The following is a 26854-nucleotide window of genomic DNA, read 5'->3' on the forward strand; positions in this document are numbered from 1 at the left end:
CAAACTCCTGACCTCAAGTGATCCGCCCGCCTCAGCCTCCCGAAGTGCTGGTATTATAGGCATGAGCCACCGCACCTGGCCATGTCCAGCTTTTTCTAACAAAAATTACAAGGCATGCTGAAAATAAGTAAACATCATTTAAAAAAAAGGGGGGGGGAATTGAAACCAGACCCAGATAAGGCAGAGATTTTGGAATCACTGAACTGTGAATTAATAAATGAACTTATTTGTTTATTTAGAGACAGAGTCTCACTTTGTCGCCCAGGCTGGAGAGCAGTGGCATGATCGTGACTTACTGCAACCTCCGCCTCCTGGGTTCAAGCAATTCTCCTTCCTCAGCCTCCCGAGTAGCTGGAACTATGGGTGTGCTACCCAGCTAATTTTTGTATTTTTAGTAGAGATGGGGTTTCACCATGTTGGCCAGGCTGGTCTCAAATTCCTGACCTCAGGTGATCTGCCCACCTCGGCCCCCTAAAGTGCTGGGATTACAGGTGTGAGCCACCGTGTCTGGCATCAACCTGGTTTTTTTTTCTTCCCCAAGACGGAGTCTCACTCTGTCGCCCAGGCTGGAGTGTAGTGGCACAGTCTCGGCTCACTGCAAGTTCCACCTCCTGAGTCCATGCCATCCTCTTGCCTCAGCCTCCCAAGTAGCTGGGACTACAGGTGCCTGCCACCACACCCAGCTAACTTTTTGTATTTTTAGTAGAGACAGGGTTTCACTGTGTTAGCCAGGACGGTCTTGATCTCCTGACCTCGTGATCCGCCCACCTCTGCCTCCCAAAGTGCTGGGATTACAGGCCTGAGCCACCGCCCGGCTGTTTTTTTTTTTTTTTTTTTTTTTTTTTGAGACAGAGTCTCGCTCTGTCGCCCAGGCTGGAGTACAGCAGTGGCCGGATCTCAGCTCACTGCAAGCTCCGCCTCCCGGGTTCAGGCCATTCTCCTGCCTCAGCCTCCCGAGTAGCTGGGACTACAGGTGCCCGCCACCTCACCCGGCTAGTTTTTTGTATTTTTTAGTAGAGACAGGGTTTCACCGGGTTAGCCAGGATGGTCTCGATCTCCTGACCTCGTGATCCGCCCGTCTCGGCCTCCCAAAGTGCTGGAATTACAGGCTTGAGCCACTGCGCCCGGCCCATCAACCTGTTTTTATAGAAAGTGTTTGGCTTATTGATTTACTTTACGAGAACAAAAGAGAGAAAGGGAGAAGGGAGCAGGGGTGTGGGAGAGATTTAGAGAAAGAGAGGAAGAGAAAGAAATATAGATTTTCTTTTTCAGATTTTCAGTTTCTTAAGTAAAAATTGGTGGTTTGTATTTTTCTTGGAAGTTGAACATTCATCTAAGGGTTTTTTTGTTTTTGTTTTTGTTTTTGTTTTTGTTTTTGTTTTGGTGACAGAGTCTTGCTGGCTTGCCCAGGCTAGAGTGTGGTGGTGCAATCTCGGCTCACTGCAACCTCTGCCTCCCAAGTTGAAGTGATTCTCCCGCCTCAGTCTCCTGAGCAGCTGAGACTATAAGCGCCCGCCACCGTGCCTGGCTAATTTTTGTATTTTTAGTAGAGTCGGGGTCTCACCATGTTGGCCAGGCTGGTTTCAAACTCCTGACCTCAGATGATCTGCCTGCCTCAGCCTCCCAAAGTGCTGGGGTGTGAGCCACCATGCCCGGCCCTGGCAAACTGTTTTCTGAAGGGCCCGACCAGCTTAAATTATTTACTGGATGGTAGTGTTCATTGCTTTATCTACTTCTTGGTCAAGCTTTGGTGGTCTGTGTCTTTCAAGGAATTTGTTCATTTCATCTAAGTTGTCAAATTTATTGGCATGGGGTTCATAATACTTTATGATTTATAGTGATAATCCCTTTTTTATTCCTGAAATGGGTCATTTATGCCTTCTCTCCCTTTCTCTCCTTTGGGTGGAGGTTTATCAACTTCATTGATCTTTTCAAATAATCGCCTTTTGGTTTCATTGATTTTTTTTTTTAATTGATTTTCAATTTTCTATTTTATTACTTTTTCTGATGATGATTATTTTTATTCTTCTTGCTTTGGGTTTGATTTGCTCCTCTTTTTCTATTGAGGTGAAGACTGAGGTGTTTTTTTTTTGTTTGTTTTTGTTTTTGTTTTGAGACAGAGTCTCGCTCTGTCGCCCAGACTGGAGTGCAGTGGTGGGATCTCAGCTCACTGCAAGCTCCGCCTCCTGGGTTCACGCCATTCGCCTGCCTCAGCCTCCCAAGTAGCTGGGACTACAGGCGCCCGCCACCAGCTAATTTTTTGTATTTTTTGTATTTTTAGTAGAGACGGGCTTTTACAGTGTTAGCTCGGATGGTCTTGATCTCCTGACCTCATGATCCGCCCACCTCGGCCTCCCAAAGTGCTGGTATTACATGCTTGAGCCACCCTGCCCGGCCAACTGAGGTCTTTTTTTGTTGTTTTTTTATACTAACATAGGTGTTAGTGTTGTAAATTTCCCCTAGGTAGTTCTTTATTAGTTAGTATTCCATAAAATTTGATACATTGTGTTTCCATTTTGATTCAGTTCATATTGCTTTCTGATTTCCTTCTTGATTTTTTCTTTGACCTGTGGTTTGTTTAGAGGTGTGTTGGTTTGTTTTCCAAACAGTTAAGGGTGTTTCATTATTGGTTATTGATTTATAATTAGCGCCATTGTGATCAGAGAACATGCTTTTTATGACTTGAATTATTTTAAATAATAATTGAGATTTGTTTTATGTACTGTATGGGCCCTCTTGGCAAATATTCCACATGTGCTTGAGAATATTGTATATGTTGGTGTTGGGTGGAATGTTCTGTCAATATCTCATGTAGTTTCTTGGTTGATACTGTGCAAATCTTGTATATCTTTACCGTGTTTTTGTGTACTTGTTCTGAGAATTGTTTCTGGAAAAATATTTCCATTTCCAGTTATATTTTTTCTTTTCTTTTTTTTTTTTTTTTTGAGACGGAGCCTCACTCTGTCACCCAGGTTGGAGTGCATTGGTGTGGTCTCGGCTCACTGCGACCTCTGCCTCTGAGGTTCAAATGATGCTCCTGCTTCTGGGTTCAAGCGATTCTCGTGCTTCAGCCTCTGAGTAGCTGGGTCTACAGACGTGCACCACCACACCCAGCTAATTTTTGTGTTTTTATTAAAGATGGGGTTTCCCTATTTTGGCCAGGCTGGTCTTGATCTCCTGACCTCATGATCCACCCACCTCGGCCTCCCAAATTGTTGGGATTACAGGCGTGAGCCACTGCGCCTGACCAATTTCCAGTTATGTTTTATTGTTACCTATTTTTCATTGTGTTTCAATCAGTTTTTGTTTTATATACTTTGAGAGTCTCTTATCAGGTGCATAAGTGTTTGGGAATTTTATGTTTTCTTGATAGACTAATCCCTTTTATGTTATGATATGCACCTTCTTGAATCCTCCTATTTTCCTTTGTCCCGAAATCTATGTTCTCTGATACTAACATAGCCCACCATTTGTTTGGCTTGTTATATTGATTCTATCCTTTTACTTTTAGTATTTTGTGTCTTTAAAGTATATTAAAGTATATTAAAGCCATTACAGAGTGCACAAGGGTTCCAATTTCTCTGCATTCTCTTCAACATTAGTTATTTTCTGTTTTTTTTTTTGTTTGTTTGTTTGTTTTTTAACCCGTAGCCATCCTGATGGGTGTGAGATGATGGGTCATTCACTATGTTCATCTTTGCCTCTTAAAGTGTTTTGACCCTATACATTTTATGTAATTATTAACATGATTACATTTAGGTCTACTACTTTACTTTTTTTCTCTGTTTAGTTTCTCTGTCCATTCCTTTTGTAGTTTTGATTATTTCAAAATTTTTTGGGTTTTTTTTGTTTTTTTGCTATTTATTTAAATTTACCTGTTGGCCGGGCGCGGTGGCTTTTGCCTGTAATCCCAGCACTTTGGGAGGCCGAGGCGGGCAGATCACCTGAGGTCAGGAGTTCGAGACCAGCCTCAACATGGCGAAACCCCGTCTATACTAAAAATACAAAATTAGCCAGGCGTGGTGGTGCATGCCTATAATCCCAGGTACTCGGGATGCTGAGGCAGGAGAATTGCTTGAACCTGGGAGGCGGAGGTTGTGGTGAGCTGAGATCGCGCCATTGCAGTCCAGCCTGAGCAACAAGAGTGAAACGCCATCTCAAAAAATAATAATAATAATAAAAATTTTTTAAATAAATAAATTTACCTGTTGACTTTTGGGTTGTATCTCCTTGAGTAATTTATTTTAGTGAGTGTTAATAGGGATTATAGTATACAATATGCATCATGTTTCACCATGTAGATAGGGTTGTTCCTTCTCAACAAATGTATAAACCTTGTGTTTTTATAGGTTTATATCCACCTTACCCTTCACATTATAATTTCCATGTATATCACATCTTCATATGTTGTAAACCTCACTAGGCAGTGTTACTAGTTTTGCTTTTGACAGTCATATTAAAGAACTTAAGGAGGAAAAATGATTTTAGGTATTTACGTCATCATTTGTGATGCTTTTCTTATATTCTGAAGATTCAGATTTCTCTTTGGTATTATTTTCTTTGGGCCTAAATAACTTGTTAGCATTTTTTGTATAGTAAGTCTGATGGCAACAAAGTATTTTAATTTGCTTTTATCAGTACATGTAATGTATCTTACTTGGCATTAAATGAGCTTAATTCTACAAATTTATTTCTTTCACTAAATTTGAGATATTTCCTGAGATATTTTTCCTGCCCAAATCTTTGTTTTTTCAGTTTATAATTTCTTTTTTTTTTTTTTTTTTTTTTTTGAGATGGAGTCTCACGCCCAGGCTGGAGTGCAGTGGCCGGATCTCAGCTTATTGCAAGCTCGGCCTCCTGGGTTTAGGCCATTCTCCTGCCTCAGCCTCCCGAGTAGCTGGGACTACAGGCGCCCGCCAAATCGCCCGGCTAGTTTTTTGTATTTTTTAGTAGAGACGGGGTTTCACCGTGCTAGCCAGGATGGTCTCAATCTCCTGACCTCGTGATCCGCCCGTCTCGGCCTCCCAAAGTGCTGGGATTACAGGCTTGAGCCACCGCGCCCGGCCTCAGTTTATAATTTCAACCATATCTTTTGATTTATTCCCACAGCTCTTTACAAATGTTTTCTTCTTTTTTTTTTTTTTTTAAATATATATATTTTTTGAGACGGAGTTTCACTCTTGTTGCCCAGGCTGGAGTGCAATGGTGCAATCTTGGCTCACTGCAACCTCCGCCTCCCAGGTTCAAGGAATTCTCTGCCTCAGCCTCCCCAGTAGCTGGGATTACAGGTGCCCGCCACCGTGCCCAGCTAATTTTTTGTATGATTAGTAGAGACAGGAGTTCACTATGTTGGCCAGGCTGATCTCGAACTCCTGACATCAGGTGATCCACCTGCCTCAGCCTCCCAAAGTGCTGGGATTACAGGCATGAGCCACCACACCCGACTAAAATTTTTTAAACCATTTTGCTCTCTCCATTTCAAGTTGAATAATTTCTATTGATCAATCAAGTTTACTGACCCTTAGTGATTATATGTTTCAGTTGTATAATTTGCATTTTCATCGTTTTCTGTCTCCCCACTCGTGGTTATAGCTCCTATGTTGTCCATCATTTGCAGTGTGTTTTTCTAAGCTTTTTCTTAATGTTCTGATGTTGCAATCATATTAGCTAGCATGACAGGCATCAGCCATTGAGCCTGGCTCCAAACCTTTGTATGCTACTGTTATAAAGTTTCGATGCCACAAAAGAAATAGCACTGGAATATAAAATTTTCTTTTTTTTAAATTCTCGGCAAGACGAGGTACTTGTATAGAAGGGTGCGCTCTCACCGATGGAGCAATGGTGGGCGCACATTTGGACAAGGGAGGGGAAGGGGTTCTTATCCCTGAGGCAAGTGGCCCCTGCTGCTGTGTCCTTCCCCTATTGGTTAGGGTTAGACCGCACAGGCGAAACTAATTCTGATTGGCTAATTTAAAGAGAATGACGGAGTGAGCGCTTTGGTGGGAGTCAGGGTAGAGCAGGTATAGCCCATAACAGGAATGAGTTAGGGTGGAGCAGGTGATCAGAATGATCTAGGGTGGAGTAGGCAATCAAAAAAGATTGCTTTACGAGGAAGTTAAGTTTAAATGTAGAAGGTGAAGAATTGAACATACTGATATATTCTTTGAAGAGAAATTTAGAATTCATATCCAACACTACTATTTTTATTGTTTTGTTTACTCACAACTCTAAGTCTTTGAAGACTTCCTTTCATTTTTTTTATAATATTTTCAGGTTCATGTTACCTGTTCCCTTCCTGAATTGTTTGTTTCTCTGGAATATCTTATGTGCATAATTTTAAATTTTAGATATTGAGAAATTACAAGATAGGTGGTAAATCATTTGTTTTTCTAAGACCACCAGAGCGGGCACAAAAGAACCAGCGGTAGGCAAGGGTAAGAGCAAAACTGCAAATTTATTTTTGGTCACCTAGCTTCAGGGGAAGAAGGTGGGTAGGGAGAGGTCTGTCCGCCTGAGGCAAAGGAGGCCAAGAGAGTCACCCTGTGAGCTCTCCGGCGGAGTTCCTGATGCAGTCCTGACTGGAGTGAGGGACTGAGAAAGGCCGCGCGGGACGCTGGCCAAGAGCGGCTTTTCTAGGAGTGGGAGGGCAATAGGCGGGCCAGGCGTGTGGGGGGGCGTTCCTCAGATGCGACCAGGTAAATCTTGGTCTCTTCGGATTGACGTCACCTGGCGCATGCCCGGTTGGTCTGCACCTTCCGTTGCGCCGGCTGCATTTTCCGCGCGCAGGAAAAGTTGGTGAAGAAGAACCCGGAAGTGCGCCATCCTGCCTCCGTTGGTCCAAACAGTAAAATGTGCTCATTATAACTGTCTTTTTAGCAGCTTTTTGTAGTTCATCCATGGCAATTGACTGTTTAGACTTTTCACTTTTAGGGTCACCTGTGAAGAATATTCCTACAAAATTATTCATTGTTTTTAATACTTTCAAAATATGTATATATACTCTTATAATTTAAATAAAATCTGTTTCTTATTTTCCCTTGTTTCTTATTTTTATTATTTTTTGGTTGCTTTAGCTCATATTTCACCCAATGATTTTTGTAAACACCATGTCTTTGATTTAGGTGTTGACACTATTCTGTTTCCTAACCCATCATATTCTGCTTTTATCTGTATTTTTCTACTTTCCTGTACCTTGCTCTTAAATTGCTAAATGTTGGGTAGTGATCTTTAACTTATTTTCTTTCTTTTTTATTGAGATACATATTCACTCTTTGAATTCCCTGCCTGCTGATACTGAATGCCCATGATTATGATGTGTACCCATTTTCTCCATCATGATTTGCTTACCCTTTATAATTTCCATGTATATCACATCTACATATGTTGTAAACCTGATCATTCTTCAATTACAATCTTCCCTGAAAGATGGGTGTTCCCACAACTGTAGTTTATTCCTTTCTATGCATGACCATGTATACTTCTTTTCTCTATATATTAAATAAGATACTGAGTTTTTATTTAGTTATCTTGCCCTGACTTTTTTTATTACTTCTGATCCTACAGATGTTCAATCTGCTGGAATTCTTCCATTTTACTCTTCTATTTCCATATCAATATTTGCCTGTTTTCTTAGCATATGATATAAATTTATATAGAGGGGGTGTGGTACAGCTGGTCAGTTCTGTCATTCTAGAGCCAGTTATGCACATATGTTAATAAATCTGCATTAAATTGATAGCTTGAAATTGCCCTCAGTGGGAATATTTATACCAGAGATCTTGGCAAACACTACAAAACAGGGCTGTGTGTGTCTTTGTGTATGTGTGCATGTGTGTGTAAGGTTGCATTCCTCCTGTGGAAACTCATTTTTTGAGCTCTCCTTTCATTTTTTATATTTTATAGCTGTATTTTTGAGTTCTCAGCATCTGTAATAGGTAAGAATTTCCCTTAATTCTACAATACATTGACATTTTCTCATCCAGTAAACAAAATGTTTTTATTTTATGTCTTCTAGATTTGGATTCAAGGTGTGAAATAATCAGTGATGGGAAAATGCACCTTTATAGGAAACACTCATCTGTTACTCTCCATCAGAGAATTCATAATGGACAGAAACCATACGAGTGTAAGGAATGTCAGAAGGCCTTTAGTCATCTTACAGAACTCATAGTACATCAAAGAATTCATACTAGTGAGGAACCTGATCAACATGAAGAGTTTGGGAAGGCATTTAGCCATCTTACAGACCTTAGAGAGCATCAGAAAATTCATGCTCGTGAGAAACCTTATGAATGTGAAGAATGTGGGAAAGTCTTCAGTTATCCTGCAAACCTTGCTCAACATGGGAAGGTTCATGTTGAGAAACCCTATGAATGTAAAGAGTGTGGGGAAGCTTTTAGGACTAGCCGTCAACTTACTGTACATCATAGATTTCATTACGGTGAGAAACCCTACGAATGTAAGGAATGTGGCAAAGCCTTTAGTGTGTATGGACGACTTAGTCGACATCAGAGTATTCACACTGGTGAGAAGCCCTTTGAATGTAACAAATGTGGGAAGTCCTTTAGGCTCAAAGCAGGCCTTAAAGTACATCAGAGTATTCATACTGGAGAGAAGCCACATGAATGTAAGGAATGTGGAAAGGCCTTTCGTCAGTTTTCCCACCTTGTAGGTCATAAAAGAATTCATACTGGAGAAAAACCCTATGAATGCAAGGAATGCGGTAAGGGCTTTACATGTAGGTATCAACTTACTATGCATCAGAGAATTTATTCTGGGGAGAAACCTTATGAATGTAAAGAAAATGGGGAGGCTTTTAGTAGTGGCCATCAACTTATTGCACCTCATACATTTGAAAGTGTTGAGAAACCTTATAAGTGTGAGGAATGTGGGAAAGCCTTTAGTGTGTATGGACGACTTACTCGACATCAGGGTATTCATAGTGGTAAGAAACCCTTTGAATGTAACAAATGTGGGAAGTCCTTTAGGCTCAATTCATCCCTTAAAATACATCAAAATATTCATACAGGTGAGAAACCCTACAAATGTAAGGAATGTGGGAAGGCCTTCAGTCAGCGTGCACACCTTGCCCATCATAACAGAATTCATACTGGTTACAAACCCTTTGAATGTAAAGAATGCGGGAAGTCCTTTCGTTGTGCCTCATATCTTGTCATACATGAGAGAATTCATACAGGAGAGAAACCCTATGTATGTCAAGAGTGTGGGAAGGGTTTTAGTTATAGCCATAAACTCACTATACATTGCAGAGTTCACACTGGTGAGAAACCTTATGAATGTAAGGAATGTGGGAAGGCCTTTAGTGTATCTGGACAACTTACTCAGCATCTGAGTATTCATAGTGGTAAGAAACCCTTTGAATGCAACAAATGTGGGAAGTCTTTTAGGTTCATTTCTGTACTTAAAGCCCATCAGAATATTCATAGTGCTGAGAAACCCTACGAATGTAAGGAATGTGGCAAGGCCTTTCGTCATGCCACAAGCCTCATATATCATGACCGAACTCATGCTGGTGAAAAGTCCTATGAATGTAAAGAATGTGGGGAAACTTTTAGTCATGCTTCACATCTTATTATTCATGAGAGAATTCATACCGGTGATAAACCCTATGAATGTAAAAGATGTGGGAAGGCATTTCGCTGTGCCTCATATCTTGTTAGACATGAAAGGGTTCATGCTGATGGAAATCCCTATATGTGTGAAGAGTGTGGGAAAGCTTTTAATAGTAGCCATGAACTTAGTATACATCATAGAGTTCATACTGGTGAGAAACCCTTTAAATGTAATAAATGCAGAAGGTCCTTTAGGCTTAGATCCATCCTTGAAGTACATCAGAGAATTCATATTTGATAGAGAAACTGTGGCATATACAGGTAGTAAAGAAAGCACATTCTGTCAATTGATTTGTCCCAATGAACAATTTGAAGACAATGTGGAATGGCTTTGAGATACAGTTCAGTTTTTGTTAGGCATCAATTTGTATTGGTGTGAACTTTTCAAAATGTAAATATGCAGTTTCTTTGGTAAGAACTATGTTAACTCAGATTCAGAGAATTTATTATGTATTTTTTTAATAACATAAGAAAACCTTTTCTGATATTCCTCTAGTTTTGGATTGCCAAAATAATCATAGTAGAGGAAAACTGAGAGAATGTAGGAAACCATTCTTTATACTTGCATGTAAACATCTTGTAGCAACAATCATTTATTGTTAAACCTGGGAAAAGCCATTAAACAGGAAACCTCTGTCAATATAAGCGATGATGGGAAAGGCTATTTAGCCATTCTGCATATTTAACGCTCATGATCGACGTCCACTTCTTATAGCTGGGATGATATGGGGGAAGATACTTATCCCTTCTGGGGATCATATATAAATGGTGATAGTAGTACCTACAGTATAGTGCTGTTAGAATTACATGAGTTAGATGTGAAAGTCAGTGGAAGCAGGTGTGAGAGGGTCCCACAGAAGAAAACATGGCTGCCAAAGTGTTTTGAGTCCATTGGGAAGTTTGGCCTGGCCTTAGCTGCTGCAGGAGGCATGGTGAATTCTGCCTTATATAATGTGGATGCTGGGCACAGAGCTGTCATCTTTGACCGATTCCGTGGAGTACAGAACGTTGTGGTAGGGGAAGGGACTCACTTTCTCATCCCATCGGTACAAAAACCAATTATCTTTGACTGCTGTTCTCAACCATATAATGCGCCATTCATCACTGGTAGCAAAGATTTACAGAATGTCAACATCACACTGTACATCCTCATCCAGCCCATCACTAGCCAGCATCCTCTCATCTTCACCAGCCTCGGAGAGGACTACGATGAGCCTATGCTGCCGTTCATTACCACTGAGATCCTCAAGTCACTGCTGGCTTGCTTTGATGCTGGAGAACTAATCATCCAGAGAGAGCTGGTCTCCAGCCAGATGAGCAATGACCTGATGGAGTGAGCAGCCACCTTTGGGCTCATCCTGGACGACATGTCTTTGACACATCTGACCTTCGGGAAGGAGTTAACAGAAGCAGTGGAAGCCAAACAGGTGGCCCAGCAGGAGGCAGAGAGCGCCAGATTTGTGGTGAAGGCTAAGCAGCAGAAAAAGGCGGCCATCATCTCTGCTGAGGGTGACTCCAAGGCAGCTGAGCTGATCACCAACTCACTGGCCACTGCAGGGGACGGCCTGAGCAAGCTGTGCAAGCTGGAATCTGGAAGACATCGCATACCAGCTCTCACGCTCTTGGAACATAATCTGCCTGCCGGCGGGGCAGTCCGTGCTCCTCCAGTTGCCCTAGTGAGGGCCCAGCCTACCTGCACCTCCGTGAGGCAACTGGGCCACAGCCCCGATGATTCGTAACACCACCTTCTGCCCTCACCCCAGAAATCACTGAAATTTCATGATTGGCTTAAAGTGAAGGAAATAAAGGTAAAATCACTTCAGATCTCTAAAAAACAAAAGAAGAATTACATGGGTTAGTACATGAAAAAATTATGGGAAACTACATGGAATATACTGTTACATTCAATAAACATTAGCTTCTGTATATAATAATATCATTACTTGTGTTATTTTTAGTGCATTTTGATGAGATGAAAACCATTAACCATTCACATTTAATGAATTCAAAAAAGTTTCATGGTTTTTAAATTTGAATTCATTCTGGGTAAACTTAATAAGTAAAAACCATAAGAGGGCTTTCGTTCCGATATGTTTAGGTAAATCAGACACTTAATCCTGGAATGAAATTCAGATGTAAGCTGGGCAGTGTGGCTCACGCCTGTAATCCCAGCACTTTGTGAGGCCAAGGCAGGTGGATCACTTGAGGTCAGGAGTTCAACTCCAGCCTGACCAACATGGTGAAACCCCATCTCTACTAAAAACGCAAAAATTAGCTGGGCATGGTGGCGCACTCCTGTAATCCCACCTACTCAGGAGGCTGAGGCAGGAGAATTGTTTGAACCCGGGAGGCAGAGATTGCTGTGAGCCGAGATCATGCTGCTGCACTCCAGCCTAGGCGACAGAGCAAGACTCCATCTCAAAAAAAAAAAAACCTGCTTGAGAAAGCTCAGTGCTGTTCTGAAAACATACTGTTCCAGCCAAAACCTGAAACTAGTGATAGATCCTTAAGCCCCCTCTTGAAGCAGTTACTTTAGAAAGCTTGCAATTATAAATCATTTCTCTGCCCCTTTGAGATGTAAATCTACCACCAAGAGCTGTCTCCTCAGAGCTGAGTGTGAAATGCAAACATTCAGAGAGCCACCTATTGCTCCAACCTCTTAGTTCCTATGGGAGTGTAAGGGCCTAACTTTGGTGGCTGTCTTGCTCCAACTTTCACAACTATCTCAGTCATAAAGATACAAGAAATTTGTTTCTACTCTGGATAAATATCAATTAGTAAAAAAAAAAAACCTGATGGCTTACTCATAGGGACCAAACTCCCCCTTAACACCTTTCAGTGTCTCCTTTAGTACACCCCAGCATTTTCAACAACTCCTGATTTTTGTTTCCCAAAGTGGAGCTCAGTTTACACCATATTCTGTTATCTAATACAGTAGGTATTACTGAATAAAATCTGTCTTTACTCTCTTTTACTATTGTCTCACTTTGTTTCTTTTTCTTTTTTTTTTTTTTTTTTCTTTTTTTGAGATGCAGTCGGGCTCTGTGGCCCAGGCTGGAGTACAGTGGCCATGATCTCGGCTGACTGCAACCTCTGTCTCCTGGGTTTCACTATGTTGGCCAGGCTTGAACTCATAACCTCAGGTAATCCACCCACCTCGGCCTCCCAAAGTGCTGGGATTACAGGTGTGAGACACCACACCTGGACTCTTTTTTCTTTGAGACGGAGTCTCACTCTTGTCACCCAGGCTGGAGTGCAGTGACGCAATCTTGGCTCTTTGCAACCTCCGCCTCCCAGGTTCAAGTCATTCTCCTGCTCAGCCTCCTGAGTAGCCGGGATTACAGGTGTAGACCACCAGGCCCAGATAATTAAAAAAAAATTTTTTTTTGTAGGCATGGGGGGTCTCACTATTTTGCCCAGGCTGCTTTTAAATTTCTGGCCTCAAGCAATCCAGCTGCCTTAAGCTCCCAAAGCACTGGATTACAGGCATGAGCCTCTGTGCCTGGCCCCACTTTATTTCTCTTTGATGAAACCTAAACATTGTTTATTTGAACACCACTTATACTTATGTCAATGTTCTGAGTAAATGTAAATGAATACTGACAAAATAATAGTATAACATCAGAGAGGTGTTTGTTTTTTTGAGACGGAGCCTCGCTCTGTCGCCAGACTGGAATGCAGTGGAGGCATGTGCCACTACACCCAGCTAATTTTTGTATTTTTAGTAGAGACAGGGTTTCACCATGTTGGCCAGGATGGTCTCCATCTCCTGACCTTGTGATCCGCCCATCTTGGCCTCCCAAAGTGCTGAGATTACAGGCATGAGCCACCACGCCCAGCCCAGAGAGGTTTTTTAAACAAAACAAATATGTAACTGATATCTTGTATTTTAAAACTAAGAAAGCATGAAATTGAATGCATTCTGTAGGGAGAGTCAGAGTATTGATAAATTTGGACTTACTAAAATTCCTGGAGTAATGACTAAAAGAACCTACAAACTATTAAAGAGAAAATTGGAATAGTAATACATCAAACCAACATAAAGAAAGGAGAGAAAACGGAAACATGCAACAAAAAGAAAACAAATTAAAATGCCAGGAGCTCACGCCTGTAATCCCAGCACTTTGGGAGGCATAGGTGGATCGTTTGAACCCAGGAGTTCAAGGCCAGCCTGGGCAACATAGGGAGACTCCGTTTTTAAAAAGTAATAAATAAGTCCCCGAAGCAGGGAAAGGAGGGCAAGATGGTTTACATCTCAAATGCACAAGTGTTGGACAGCTGGAGTCAGTTTCCATGGAGATTATCTTAGATAACAGATTTCTTCTGGGGAATAGCTGAGTTTGTGGTTTTGTTTTTCAAAACTCTGCTTCAGCAAGATTTGAAAAAAAGAAGCAGCTATGGAAACTCATGTGATTCCAGATATGATGGTAATGGAAGAGGGCCACTGGGAAACCCTCCCGGAAGCATGGGTCCAATCAATCATCTGGGTGGCCCCAGTCCTCCAATGGCTGGTGGATGAGGAAGGTAAATGTCTGCTCTAAGAAGCAACTGGACATGCGCATTCATAGCAGAAGGAAACCATCAAGAAGTGGAGTACTGACCATGCTGGAGCAGTAGATGAAAGTGTCTGTCACAACAAGGACTGCTCTGTGTCCTCACAGATGAATGAGGTCATGCTGGGAATTCCCTCTGCAGGGAACTGGCGTGACTGACGTGCAGTTCCACAAATGCACGTTTGTCTCATTATCTTTTTAGTATAGTTTATTAAAGTATTAATATAGTTTTGTTGTTGTTGTGGTGGTTTTGAGACAGTCTCATTCTGTCGCCCAGGAAAGTGAAGTGGGGCAATCTCGGCTCACCGCAACCTCTGCCTCCTGGGTTCAAGCGATTATCCTGCCTCAGCCTCCTGAGTAGCTGGGACTACAGGCACACGCCACCACGCCCAGCTACTTTTTTGTATTTTAGTAGAGACGGGGTTTCACCGTGTTGCCCAGGCTGGTCCCGAACTCCTGAGCTCAAGCAATCCACCCGCCTCGGTCTCCCAAAGTGCTAGGGATTACAGGCGTGAGCCATCGCACTCTGCCTCCTCATCTTTAAATTTACAAAAAGATTTAATACGAAGAAAATAAATAAAAGCCTGTGTATTTAGCAATAAAAATAAATAAATAAATAAATAAATCGTAATAAAATGGCAGCGTTAAATCTACCAGTGGCTATATTAAATGTAAATAAATTAAATACTCCAGTTAAAAGAGACAGACGTTCGGGGTGTACTTAAAAGCCACCGTCACACACGGTCTTCCCACTGCCCTATTCGCATGCTCAGCCCCTGACAGCACTGACTTTGGAACTACGCACCTGGTGCAGCCCTGAGCCTCCCAGGGCTGAGCACCGCGCTTTGAGCAGCTCTCATACTGCGTCCTCCGGCCGGTAGGCGGCTGCGTTCCTGCGCGAAGCACGTCGGCCGCGAACGCCTTTGGGAAATGTATGGGCTACGAGCCCAGAAACATGGCGGAACCGGTTGAGGGGAGGTTTCTTGAATCTTCTCAGCTGTCCCCCTTACCTAGTTGCTGGCACAAGCTGCGCCCGGAGACGTGGGAGCGTTCTCTTGTTTTCCGAGTGCACAGACTCATCAGGTCACAATTTATGCTTTTGTGACGCGGTGAGTCCAGCCACTGATTCCTAACGGTTTAGAGTGGGGAGGTTGTGCTTGGACGTCCTGGACGCTGGCCCGCCTGGTGGCTGTAGAGGACGCGACGGATCCCGGGATGGGGCTGGAGGTTTGCAAGAGTCCATCCGAGGGGATTCTGGCTGCGAGTGTGACAGAGTATGTGAAAGCCGCATGGAGGATCTGATTGTAGTCCGAGCGAGAGTGAGTGCCCGCAAGGGATCGTCACCTGAGAGTCTCGGATTCACCGCCTCTTACCTTCCCTTCTTCGACTGTAAAATGGTGAAAATAAGGGTGCTTCTTCCAGGACGTCAGTTTACTCGAAAATCTGTAAAAGAAAAGGCTAAATAATTGATCTGATAAATATTATAAAACAGGATTTCTGTATAAAATATAAATTTATTATTGTATAGTATACCAAATCAATGTGACTTTTAAATACAGGAAGAAATATATATATATATATATTTTTTTTTTTTTTTTTTTTTTTGAGACGGAGTCTGACTCTGTCGCCCAGGCTGGAGTGCAGTGGCCGGATCTCAGCTCACTGCAAGCTCCGCCTCCCGGGTTCCCGCCATTCTCCTGCCTCCGCCTCCCAAGTAGCTGGGACTACAGGCGCCCACCTCGTCGCCCGGCTAGTTTTTGGTATTCTTTAGTAGAGACGGGGTTTCACCGTATTAGCCAGGATGGTCTCGATCTCCTGACCTCGTGATCCGCCCGTCTCGGCCTCCCAAAGTGCTAGGATTACAGGCTTGAGCCACCGCGCCCGGCCAGGAAGAAATATTTTAAAGGAACTTATTTTGTGGGACTCCTGCTTTTGCGTCAGACCCTGAGTAGAGTAGGTATTTATTCTGTTGCTTAGGGAACACAACAGATTTGAGAAGCCTCGGATTAAGGAATGATTTATGAAGCCCCGTTGACTACCGTGGAGAGATCATAATTTGGGGTTCAAGATTCCAGGTGAGGCGCTATAACTCCACTTTCTGAAGAGCAAACCTTGGCTCAGAGAAGTCCTGGAGCCTTTTAAGGCACATGAATGAAGAAGAATTTTTCTAATTCTTTACATTTGGGAGGCACAAATTTTTTTGTAAGGTCACCTCTATGGTTATACCAGGGATTCTAGTCTTTGATTTTAGAACAGTGGAACTAAATCTTTTTAGGTCACAGATGTATACAAAAATGCTCTTATCAGGTAGGATATTTAAGGGCTCAGAGGTTATCTCCCAGGAGCCAGTTAAGGGCCAGTTCTTTCTTTGGAAGGTGCAGGATTTGAGCAGTCCAGGTGTACTGAGTTACCTGTCCACTCACCCAGGCCTTGGCTTAGGCTCTCTTACAGCAAAACTGAGCATCTGCATTCGATATGACATTTATATGACAGAAACAGCAATAGTATCAGGATGCAGATGGCTATCATTTCAAGGAGCCTGTATGGAGTAGCAGTGGGATTTAAAGAAACAACTAACCTATCTGATAGAGGCATTACATGCATTCTCATATTTTTGTATTAATTTGATTACTCATTTCCCTCCTTGAATCTACTGTTATGTGCCACATGATAAAGTTGTACAGAACTATTGAGCGTAGAAATTAGCTGATGGTTAGCTAAATTCTCCCTCAAACCAGTCTTTTTCACTGTTACTTCATTAGCCAGGTATGGTGGTATATGTCTGTAGTCCCAGTTACTTGGGAGGCTGAGGTGGGAGAATCCATGAGCCCAGGAGGTCAAATCCAGCCTGGACAACATATCAAGACCCCATCTCTAAAAATAAATAAATAACATTTTGAAAAAGATTGAAAGGTAAAGTTTCAGTTTCTTGTTTAGGGATCATTCCTGCTTCTGTCACTTGGCGTTACAGTCATGGTCCCAGGGCCACTGCATCAGGTAGGAAAAAAGAAAGTTGAGGTTATTTGGAGAAGATCTGTGTAACTGTGCCAGCATTCTGCCACACACCCTCTCCTCCTAATTGCCCAGGACAGTAGAGGAATCTATCTAGTGGAGACTATCTTTGGCTTTCCCCATCTTGAGAGTAAGCACACCCTCATGAAAGAGTGCGAGCCAGCCCATACTTTACTTTCCCTTACTTTAGCCAAAAACTCTCTTGCTCTCCTATTCTAATTGTCTACTGCTTTGAGGATGATATGCAACATGGTATGTCCAAATGATGTGAGAACTCTTTGGACATTGTTGGACACTGTGGGGTATAAAGTGTTTCCCTTGGTCTGAAGAAATATAACACAGTAATGCCAATTGGCATGTTTCTATTCAAGGTGTTTTATAGTATTTTGAGCCTTTACATCTACCACAGGTATGCAAAAGCCCAATCCAGGGTAACTGTGTCTATCCACTGCCAGGGTCCTTTTGTAGGCTCCTAGGGCTACCAGTGGCCATTGGATAGAGTCTACATGCTATGCTGCCTCTCTGTGTGGGCCTTCCCTGCTGGAAATCAGTCCTAATTTGTTCGTCAGGTTCTGATGTTATCATTATTATCAATGTAGTATATTGTTACACTTAGGACCAGCCTCAGGTCCACGCTTTCCTAATCAAATTGTAATAGTAAGCTTGTGAATTCAAATAACCTGTGAGAATACAGTAGCTATAAGTTGGGATCTTCCTCGCATGAAGGCAAACTATGGTTGTCTCTTTCCCAAGATTGGGATAATGAAAAAGGCATTTGCAAAATCAGTCAGAGTACTGGTGTCCTTTAATTCGGTGGTACTACTTCATTTAAGCCTCGACAATCTACTGTTAGTCTCTCCCTTTGGCACAGATCTAACAGGGCTATTGTATAGAGGATTTGTTGGTACCAGCACTCTAGCTTCTAATATGTTATTAATAAAGTGGTAATCTCTTGTATCTATCAGGTATTCTATACAGTTTCAAATTAACAACCTATGTTGGCCAGGTGTGATGGCTCACGCTTGTAAACCCAGCACTTTGAGAGGCCAAAATGGGTGGATCATCTGAGGTCAGGAGTTCAAGACCAGCCTGGCCAACATGGTGAAACCCCATCTCTACTAAAAAAACAAAAATTAGCCAGGCATGGTGGCGCACGTCTGTAATCCCAGCTCCTTGGGAGACTGAGGCACAAGAATTGCTTGAACCCGGGAGGCAGAGGTTGCAGTGAACTGAGATTGTGCCACTGCACTCCAGCCCAGGTGACAAAGCAAGACTCCATCTCAAAAAAAAAAAAAAAAAAAAATTAACAACCTATGTGGGCTTCAGCAATTCTATAGGTTCCTGTTTGGCCTGTCTAATAACATTGATTGAAGGACAAACTTACATGCCTTTAGTTTTAAAATACTAGGTAGGGGAAGTGCCCTTCAGTCAGACATAATACCCTTCCCCATTATGTATTCAGGCAAGGAGGTGCAACCACTTCACATAAGGTCGGTTCAGACCTTCTAGTTTTCATTTACTTTCACCTTAGTAACAGTCAACCACTGCATCCCCATATCTTCCCAATCTAACTGTAGTCCCTATTAGGGTGTCACCAACAGATTTTGGAATCACAATGCATTGGGCTCCATGTCAAGGATGTTTCTTTTCCACCCTGGTCTTAACTCATACACATGCATATAGCCTTGGTCACAGCTTGGTTGGTCATCCTGATTAATTTGTCAGGCTGTTGCCTTAGTGATTCAAGATCAGGTTTCTCAGTGTCATCTTTGCATTTCAGCTTTTTAAGTTCCTTCAAATTAGGAGAAATAAAACAGATTTGTTGAGAGCCCTTCGGTGTCAGGTGATCAGCAAGGGCTCCTGTTGATCCACCCAACATCTAATAGTGGTGATAAGACTGTTCTTATTTTTGAGATGGAGTCTTGCTCTGTCACCCAGAATGGGGTGCAGTGGCACAATCTCTGCTCACTGCAACCTTTGCTTCTGGGCTCAAGTGATTCTCCTGCCTCAGCCTCTCGAGTAGCTGGGATTACAAGTGCCCACCACCACACCTGGCTAACTTTTGTACTTTTAGTAGAGACGGGTTTTTGCCATGTTGTCCAGGCTGGTCTTGAACTCCTGACCTCAAGTGATCCACCTGCCTCAGCCTCCCAAAGTGCTGGGTTACCGGCATCAACCACCGCACCTGGCAGTTATGGCAGCTTTGATCTAGTTGACTAGGCTAACTGTCCCCTCAACAACAATCTGCATTGTATCTGGATCATATATAGCCATCTGTGATTGTTCAGTAGTAAGCCATGGGTCTGCCTCAAAGCAAACATACTTCTCCCTTCTGCAGTATTCAAAACTGAGGAAATTGCTCCTAAGTTAGTCACTCTCACAGTCCACTTTAGTAAAGGTTCTTCAGAAAGCTGATGATACCAGTCTACGAAATGAGACCACTCTTTCACACTGTACCCCTCGTTTCAATAGTTTCTTGGTTTCACCATCTTCTCTGCCACCTGCACTACCTTTTTAGTGATCAACGGTTGTGGAGTGTTGTCTGTTGTTCCAGCACACATGTTCCCTTTGGTAACAGCTGTGAAGCTAGAGGCCATAGCTCAGGCCAGCCAATGTCTGACCTTGGTGCAATGCCAGGCCCCACTCTGACTCTCTTTTACTTTAATTTGAGCTATTGCATGTGACACACAAGGGATTCTATTTTTAGCTTGTTTCTCATTATTTTGCCTTATTTTCCTTATGTATCTAATAAGCCAACCTCTTGGAGGTCGGGTCTATCATTTCTAAGTTCCACTGGTGCTGGGCACAGTTGTACATGCCTATAGTCCCAGCTACTCGGGAGGCTGAGGCAGGAAGATCGCTTGAGCCCGGGAGTTTGAGACCAGCCTGAGCAATGCAGCGAACCCCTGTCTCCAAACAAACAAACAAAAACCACATAAATCAATTCGATTGGTGAATTTTACTTCTAGTAAGTGATTGCAGTGCAGCTGCTGTCTCATACCAAGGGTAACTCCATAACCATCCAAGTGTCAAAGGTTCATCAATCCCACTCCCACATAGTTCTTTTTTTTTTCTTTTCTTTTTTTTTTTTTTGAGGCAGAGTCTCACTCTGTCGACCGGGATGGAGTACTGTGGCCGGATCTCAGCTCACTGCAAGCTCCGCCTCCCGGGTTCACGCCATTCTCCTGCCTCAGCCTCCCCGAGTAGCTGGGACTACAGGCGCCCGCCACCTCGCCCGGCTAGTTTTTGTATTTTTTAGTAGAGACGGGGTTTCACCGTGTTAGCCAGGATGGTCTCGATCTCCTGACCTCGTGATCCGCCCGTCTCGGCCTCCCAAAGTGCTGGGATTACAGGCTTGAGCCACCGCGCCCGGCTTTTTTTCTTTTCAAACAATGTTTTTGCTATGTTTCAGTGAGTCAGGATCTTTCTAGTAAATCCCACTTCGGATCTAATGGTCTTCAAGACTGCCATGAGACTCAATGATTCCTTGATTGGACTCACAGGGTTCAGAAAAGCTGTTACACCAACAGCTGGAGTTTATTAAATTAAAAGGATGCAGATTAAAATCATGAAAGGGAAAGATGCAACAAAGTTGAGGAGAAACGAGTCAAAAAATTTCAGGTGTCCCATCAGAGTGGAGTTGATGGAGATGTCCTTAATTCTTCTAGCCATGGTGTGTGACAACATGTGTGAAGGTTTGCCAGCCAGGGAGAGGAAACTTACCCAAGCCTTGGTGTCCAGGGTTTTTTTGTTTGTTTGTTTGTTTGTTTTTGAGACGGAGTCTCACTCTGTCACCCAATCTGGAGTGCAATGGCGCAATCTCAGCTCACTGCAACCTCTGCCTCCCAGGTTCAAGTGATTCTCCTGCCTCAGCCTCCCGAGTCGCTGGGATTACAGATGCCTGCCACCACGCCCAGTTAATTTTTGTATTTTTAGTAGAGACAGGGTTTCACCATGTTGGCCAGGCTGGTCTTGAACTCCTGACCTCAGGTGATCCAACTGGCTCAGCCTCCCAAAGTGCTGGGATTACAGGCATGAGTCACCACGCCCAGCTGGTGTCCAGGGTTTTTATTGGAGATACTTAAGAGTGTCTACCTGGCCAACATTAGTACTTAGTCTCCAGGCCCCCAGAAGTCAACCTGATAGAGCCCAAGGTCTTAGGCACACAAAAACACTCTCATCAGACAGGGTATTCAAGGACACAGAGATGATTTTCCAGCAGCCCATCAAAGGCCAGTTCTTTTTTTGGAATGTGCAGAGTTTGAACTCAAAGCTTTAAGCCTGCTGAGTTAACGCTTAACTGCACAGAGGCACATGGTGTTTCATGTATTTGTAGAGCTATTGAGTTTTGTTTTTTTTCTATTTTTTGAGATGGAGTTTTGCTCTCGTCACCCAGGCTGGAGTGCAGTGGTGCAATCTCGGCTCACAGCAACTTCCACCTCCCGGGTTCCAGCAATTCTCCTGCCTCAGCCTCCCGAGTAGCTGGGATTACAGGCAAGTATCACTACGCCCAGCTAATTTTTGTATTTTTAGTAGAGATAGGGTTTCGCCATGTTGGCCAGGCTAGTGTGGAACTCTTGGCCTCAGGTAATCTGCCCACCTCGGCCTCCCATGGTGCTGGGATTACAGGCAAGAGCCACTGTGCCCGGCCCAGTTTCAATTTACATTGTTTACACTGTTTGCTTCTCAACATGTTCTGATTAATAGAAATTTCCCACAGTGGCAGGATGTTGTATCCGCCTCACAGCACAGGACTGCTTACCAATATGTGTGTATTCATTTCCTTATTGCCCCTTCCTGTGTTATAAGTTTCCAATTTCAACCTACTGCTTACTATAGAATGCCTTCCAGGAAAATCCTTTTTTATATCCTTATCATTCACCTAAAATATATTTTCTTTACTATTACATATGTTAAATGGGACTTTTCCTTTAAGGGGTTGGTGACATTCAGGGATGTGACTATAGATTTCTCTAAGGGAGAGTGGGAATGCCTGGGCGCTGCTTAGAGAGACTTGTACAGAGCTGTGCTGTTGGAGAACTACAGCAGCTTTGTGTCACTGGGTAAGATCACCTGTTCCCTATAATTCAGAAAATGTTCTCTCCATTGGGGATTCTGGGGCTGCATTAAATATCCACATTTCTGTTCCATGTTCCAAAAAATTGGTTTGAGTTTTGTTTTCTTGGAGTAGATTGCTTCTCTCAGTTACCTTCATATTTCCTGTTCTTCACTGACCTTCACTGTTTCTCTGGGCTCCTTATGTAACTGCCTTTTTTCTTGATTTTTAAGGAGCTAGATGATGGTCGAGGGACATTTATATAATAGCCTGTAGGATTTAAGACATGATGGTTCATCTAAAATTTAGTAAAACACATACCCTGTTATTTTTATGTTTGAAAGCTACATTCTCGGAATTTGACGTTTCACAGGAAGATACATTGATTCTGTCTTGTGGCTGCTTGTTTTTCTTACCCAAATAAGTAGAGATAGAGCCCATGTAGATTTAAATTTAACTAAGACCTTTCCGCCTCATTTGTCTCTTTGTTCCTTGTGCTCCTTCGGTCAGCTTAATGTGAATGTATTCTGACGTCTTCATCATTCTTTTACCCAAAAGCTTTTCTGGGGCCCATTTTAAAATTTTATTTTATGTATTATTATATATTTTTTTGAGTCAGGGTCTCACTCTGTTACTCAGGCTAGAGTACAATGGCATGATCGTGGCTCACTGCAGCCTCAAACTCCTGGGCTCAAGTGATCCCCTCACCTCTGCCTCCCAAGTAGGTGGGACTACAAGTGTGCCACCGTGCCCAGCTAATTTTTTTAAATTTGTGTAGAGATACGGTCTTGCTATGTTCCCTAGGCTTATCTTGAACACCTGGCCTCAAGTGATCCTCCTGCCTTGGCCTCCTAAAGTACTGGGATTACAGGAATGAGCCAGTATGCCCAGCCAAAACTTTCTTTTTTTTTGAGACAGAGTCTCGCTCTGTCGCCCAGGCTGGAGTGCAGTGGCCAGATCTCAGCTCACTGCAAGCTCCGCCTCCCGGGTTTACACCATTCTCCTGCCTCAGCCTTCTGAGTAGCTGGGACTACAGGCGCCCGCCACCTTGCTCGGCTAGTTTTTTGTTTTGTTTTTGTTTTTTTTGTATTTTTTAGCAGAGACAGGGTTTCACCGTGTTAGCCAGGATGGTCTCGATCTCCTGACCTCGTGATCTGCCCGTCTTGGCCTCCCAAAGTGCTGGGATTACAGGCTTGAGCCACCGTGTCCGGCCTATTTATTTATTTTTAATATCCTAATTATTTGAGCAGGACTTGCCATTTCTAAGCCATCAGTGACTTCCCTATTGGAACAAGGGAAAGAACCCTGGATGGCTGGAAAACAGGATGGTATCCAGGTGGGTAAGGGTGTTGGGGTACTTCCAGCAAAAGTACATTTTAGGGAAGCCCAAACTGGTCAGAGTGGTGATGTCTTTTGTTTAAGATATGGTGTGGAAACCTTCCCTCAGAGGCCCAAGGTCTTGGGAGAAAAAGTTTGACAAATGGGAAGTATTTCAAATATTTACAAAGAACTTTTTTTTTTTTTTGGTAGCAGATGTATTGAGGTATAATTGACATATAATGAACAGCTATGCTATAAAGTATATGGTTTGACAAATTTTGATGTGTCAAATGGTATACTTTATATGTATACATGTTTGCTCATGAAACCACTATAATTAAGATACAAAACCCATTAATCATTCCCATTGCTTTTGATCTAAGGAAAAAAGACTTCAATATTTTATTATTATTATTATGAAACAGAGTCTCACCCTCTTGTGCAGGCTGGAGTGCCGTGGCATGATCTTGGCTCACTGCAACCTCCACCTCCTGGGTTTAAGTGATTCTCCTGCCTCAGCCTCCCGAGTAGCTGGGACTACAGGCATGTGCCACTATGTCCAGCTAATTTTTGTATTTTTAGTTGAGATGGGGTTTCACCATATTGGTCAGACTGGTTTGAACTCATGACCTCAAGTGATCTGCACACCTCAGCCTCCCAAAGTGCTGGGATTACAGGCATGAGCCACTGCACCAAGCCAATATTTTTTTTTTACTGACTATGATATTTCTTGCGGATTTTTGGCTGATGTCCTTTACTTGAGAAAGTAAGTTCCCTTCTGTTCATAGTTTGGCAAGAATTTTTATGATGAATCTGTGTTGAATTTTGTTAAAAGTGTTTTCTGTTTTTATTCAAGTGATCATGTCATTTGACTTTTAAAACATGTTAATATGTTGAATTACATTAATTGATATTCAAATACTAAGCTGACTTTTTCATGAGGTAAATGCCATTGGATGTTGTGTTATGGATTTAATATATATATTATTGGATTCTATTTGCTAGTATTTTAAAAGGATTTTTGCATGATCATTCATGAGGAAAATTTGTAGTTTTTGAATGCTTTTTTGGTTTTAGTTGCAGGGTAGTGGTGGGCTTCTGTAATTAGCTGTGAACCATTTCTGTACTCCAAAAGATTTTGTGTAGCATTGGTATTATTTCTTCTTTGACTATTTGATACAATTTGCCATTAAAGTCATTGGGCCATGTTTGTCCTTGGGGCAAGGTTTTTACTATAAATTCAACTTCAGTGATAAATATACAGCTATTTGTCTGCCTGCCTTCTTTCTTTCCTTCCTTCCTTCCTTCCTTCCTTCCTTCCTTCCTTCCTCCCTCCCACCCTCCCCTCCCTCCCTCCCTCCCTTCCCTCCCTCCCTCCCCTCCCTCCCTCCCTCCCTTTCAGGGTCTTGCTCTGTCATTCAGACTGAAGTGCAGTGGCATGATTACATCTCACTGCAGCCTCAACTTTCTGAGCTCAGCCTCCCATCTAGCTGGGACTAAGGCGTACACTACCATGCTGGGCTAATTTTTGTATTTTTTGTAGAGATAGGGTTTTGCCACATTGACCAGCCTGGTGTCAAAGTCCTGGGTTCAAGTGATCCATCTGTCTTGGCTTCCCAAAGTGCTGGGATGACAGATGTGAGCCACTGCACCTGGCTTGTTTTACTTATTTTTTCTTGATTGATCCTTGGTAGTTTGTGTCTTTCAAGGAATGTGTCAATTTTCTCTAGCTTCTTATACTTCTGGATATTAAATGGTTCATAATATTTTCTTATGTAATTATCTGTTTATTACTTTTATTTATGTAGGATTTATAATTAGAAACCCTTTTGATTCCTGATATTTGTGTTTTTCTTCTTGTTTTTTATTGGTAGTTTGGCTCCAAGGTTTATCAAGCTTGCTGATCTTTCCATAAACCAGTTTTCGACTATTAATTATCTCTGTTATGGTCAGTTTTCTATTGATTTCTGCTCTCTTATTATTTCTTTACTTCTACTAATTATAGATTTACTTTGCTCTTTTTTTTTTTTTTTTTTTTTTTTGGGGGGGTGGAGTTTTGCACTTGTTGCCCAGGCTGGAGTGCAACAGCGTGATCTCAGCTCAGTGCAACCTCTGCCTCCTGGGTTTGAGCAATTCTCCTGCCTCAGCCTCCCGAGTAGCCGGGATTACAGGCACCCACCACCACATCCAGCTAATTTTTGTATTTTTAGTAGAGACGGGGTTTTACCATATTGGCCAGGCTGGTCTCAAACTCATGACCTCGTGATCCACCTGCCTCGGCCTCCCAAAGTGCTGGGATTACAGGCATGAGCCACCTCCCTGGCCTACTTTGCTCTTCTTTATCTACTGTCTTGCAGTACAACCTTAGGTTGTTTATTTTATACCTTTTTCTTTTCTAATATAAGCATTTAAAGCTATAGGTTTCACTGTAAATGTTACCTTAGCTATATAACATACATTTTGCTGTGCTATACTTTTATATTGTTAATTTCTAAGTATTTTCTAATTTCCATGTGTATTGTTTAGTTTTCAAGTATTGGGGGACAGGTTTCAGATATTTTAATAATTTCAAACTGAGTTCCATTGTGATCAAAGAAAATATTCTATGTGACACTTATCCTTTTTAGTGTATTGAGACTTGTTTAGTGGCCCAGCATATGGTCTGTTTTGAATGTGTATAGGTATTTGAAGAGAATGTACATTTTGCAGTTTTTGATATTGTGTTTTGTATATATCAACTAGTTGAAGGTGGTGGACAGTGTTACTTATATCCTCTATTACTTTACTCATTTTCTGGGGGAGGGGGATGTTCCAGTTGTTCTATCAGTTATTGAAAGATAGTTGCAAAATCTCCAACTATGATTGTAGAATTATCTATTTCCTACTTTACTTTTGTCAATTTTTGCTTCACATATTTTCAGGCTCTGTCATTCTGCACCTACACATTTCTGACTGCCAAGTCTTCCTGATGAGTTATTATAACTCTTTTATCATTATGAGAAAATTATCTTTGATAATATAGAGTAACTGGAAGTCTGTTTTATCTGATATTAATATAGCCATTCCAACAATTTTTTTCTGCAAATTAAATGCCAAGATTTGAAAGTTATCTAAGCCATTTCTTGCCTAAGGGCATTATTATCTGTTTGACTGCTTCTATGAAGTTTTATTTCTCATAAAAGAGGAAAACATGATGTTTATTTTCTTTCAGATATGCTGTCTAGGTATGACACCAAGGAGTTACCTCTTAAAAATGGCACTTTTGAAAAAGAATCGTTAAA

The 26854-nt window shown here is 42.2% G+C and overlaps 1 protein-coding gene and 2 pseudogenes across 2 annotated transcripts in view; all 3 read left to right on the forward strand.

Annotated features, from left to right (window-relative positions):
* The window catches only part of ZNF607 (zinc finger protein 607), a 68120-nt gene extending 56552 nt beyond the window's left edge, over positions 1-11568 (forward strand). The window contains exon 6 of the mRNA XM_023229194.1: positions 8015-11568. Within this exon, the coding sequence (XP_023084962.1) occupies positions 8015-9870 (1856 nt within the window). The 3' untranslated portion in view covers positions 9871-11568. The remainder of the gene's footprint in view (positions 1-8014) is intronic.
* On the forward strand, positions 10340-11309 carry LOC111553984 (annotated as a pseudogene). Its single transcript, XR_002735128.1, has one exon. The product of XR_002735128.1 is annotated as a prohibitin pseudogene (transcript).
* A 2307-nt stretch (positions 11569-13875) lies between the features above and the next one.
* LOC111553985 lies at positions 13876-14160 on the forward strand (annotated as a pseudogene).
* The last annotated feature ends 12694 nt before the right edge of the window (positions 14161-26854 follow it).

The sequence above is a fragment of the Piliocolobus tephrosceles genome, chromosome 21 (assembly GCF_002776525.5).
Source record: "Piliocolobus tephrosceles isolate RC106 chromosome 21, ASM277652v3, whole genome shotgun sequence".
NCBI lineage: Eukaryota > Metazoa > Chordata > Mammalia > Primates > Cercopithecidae > Piliocolobus > Piliocolobus tephrosceles.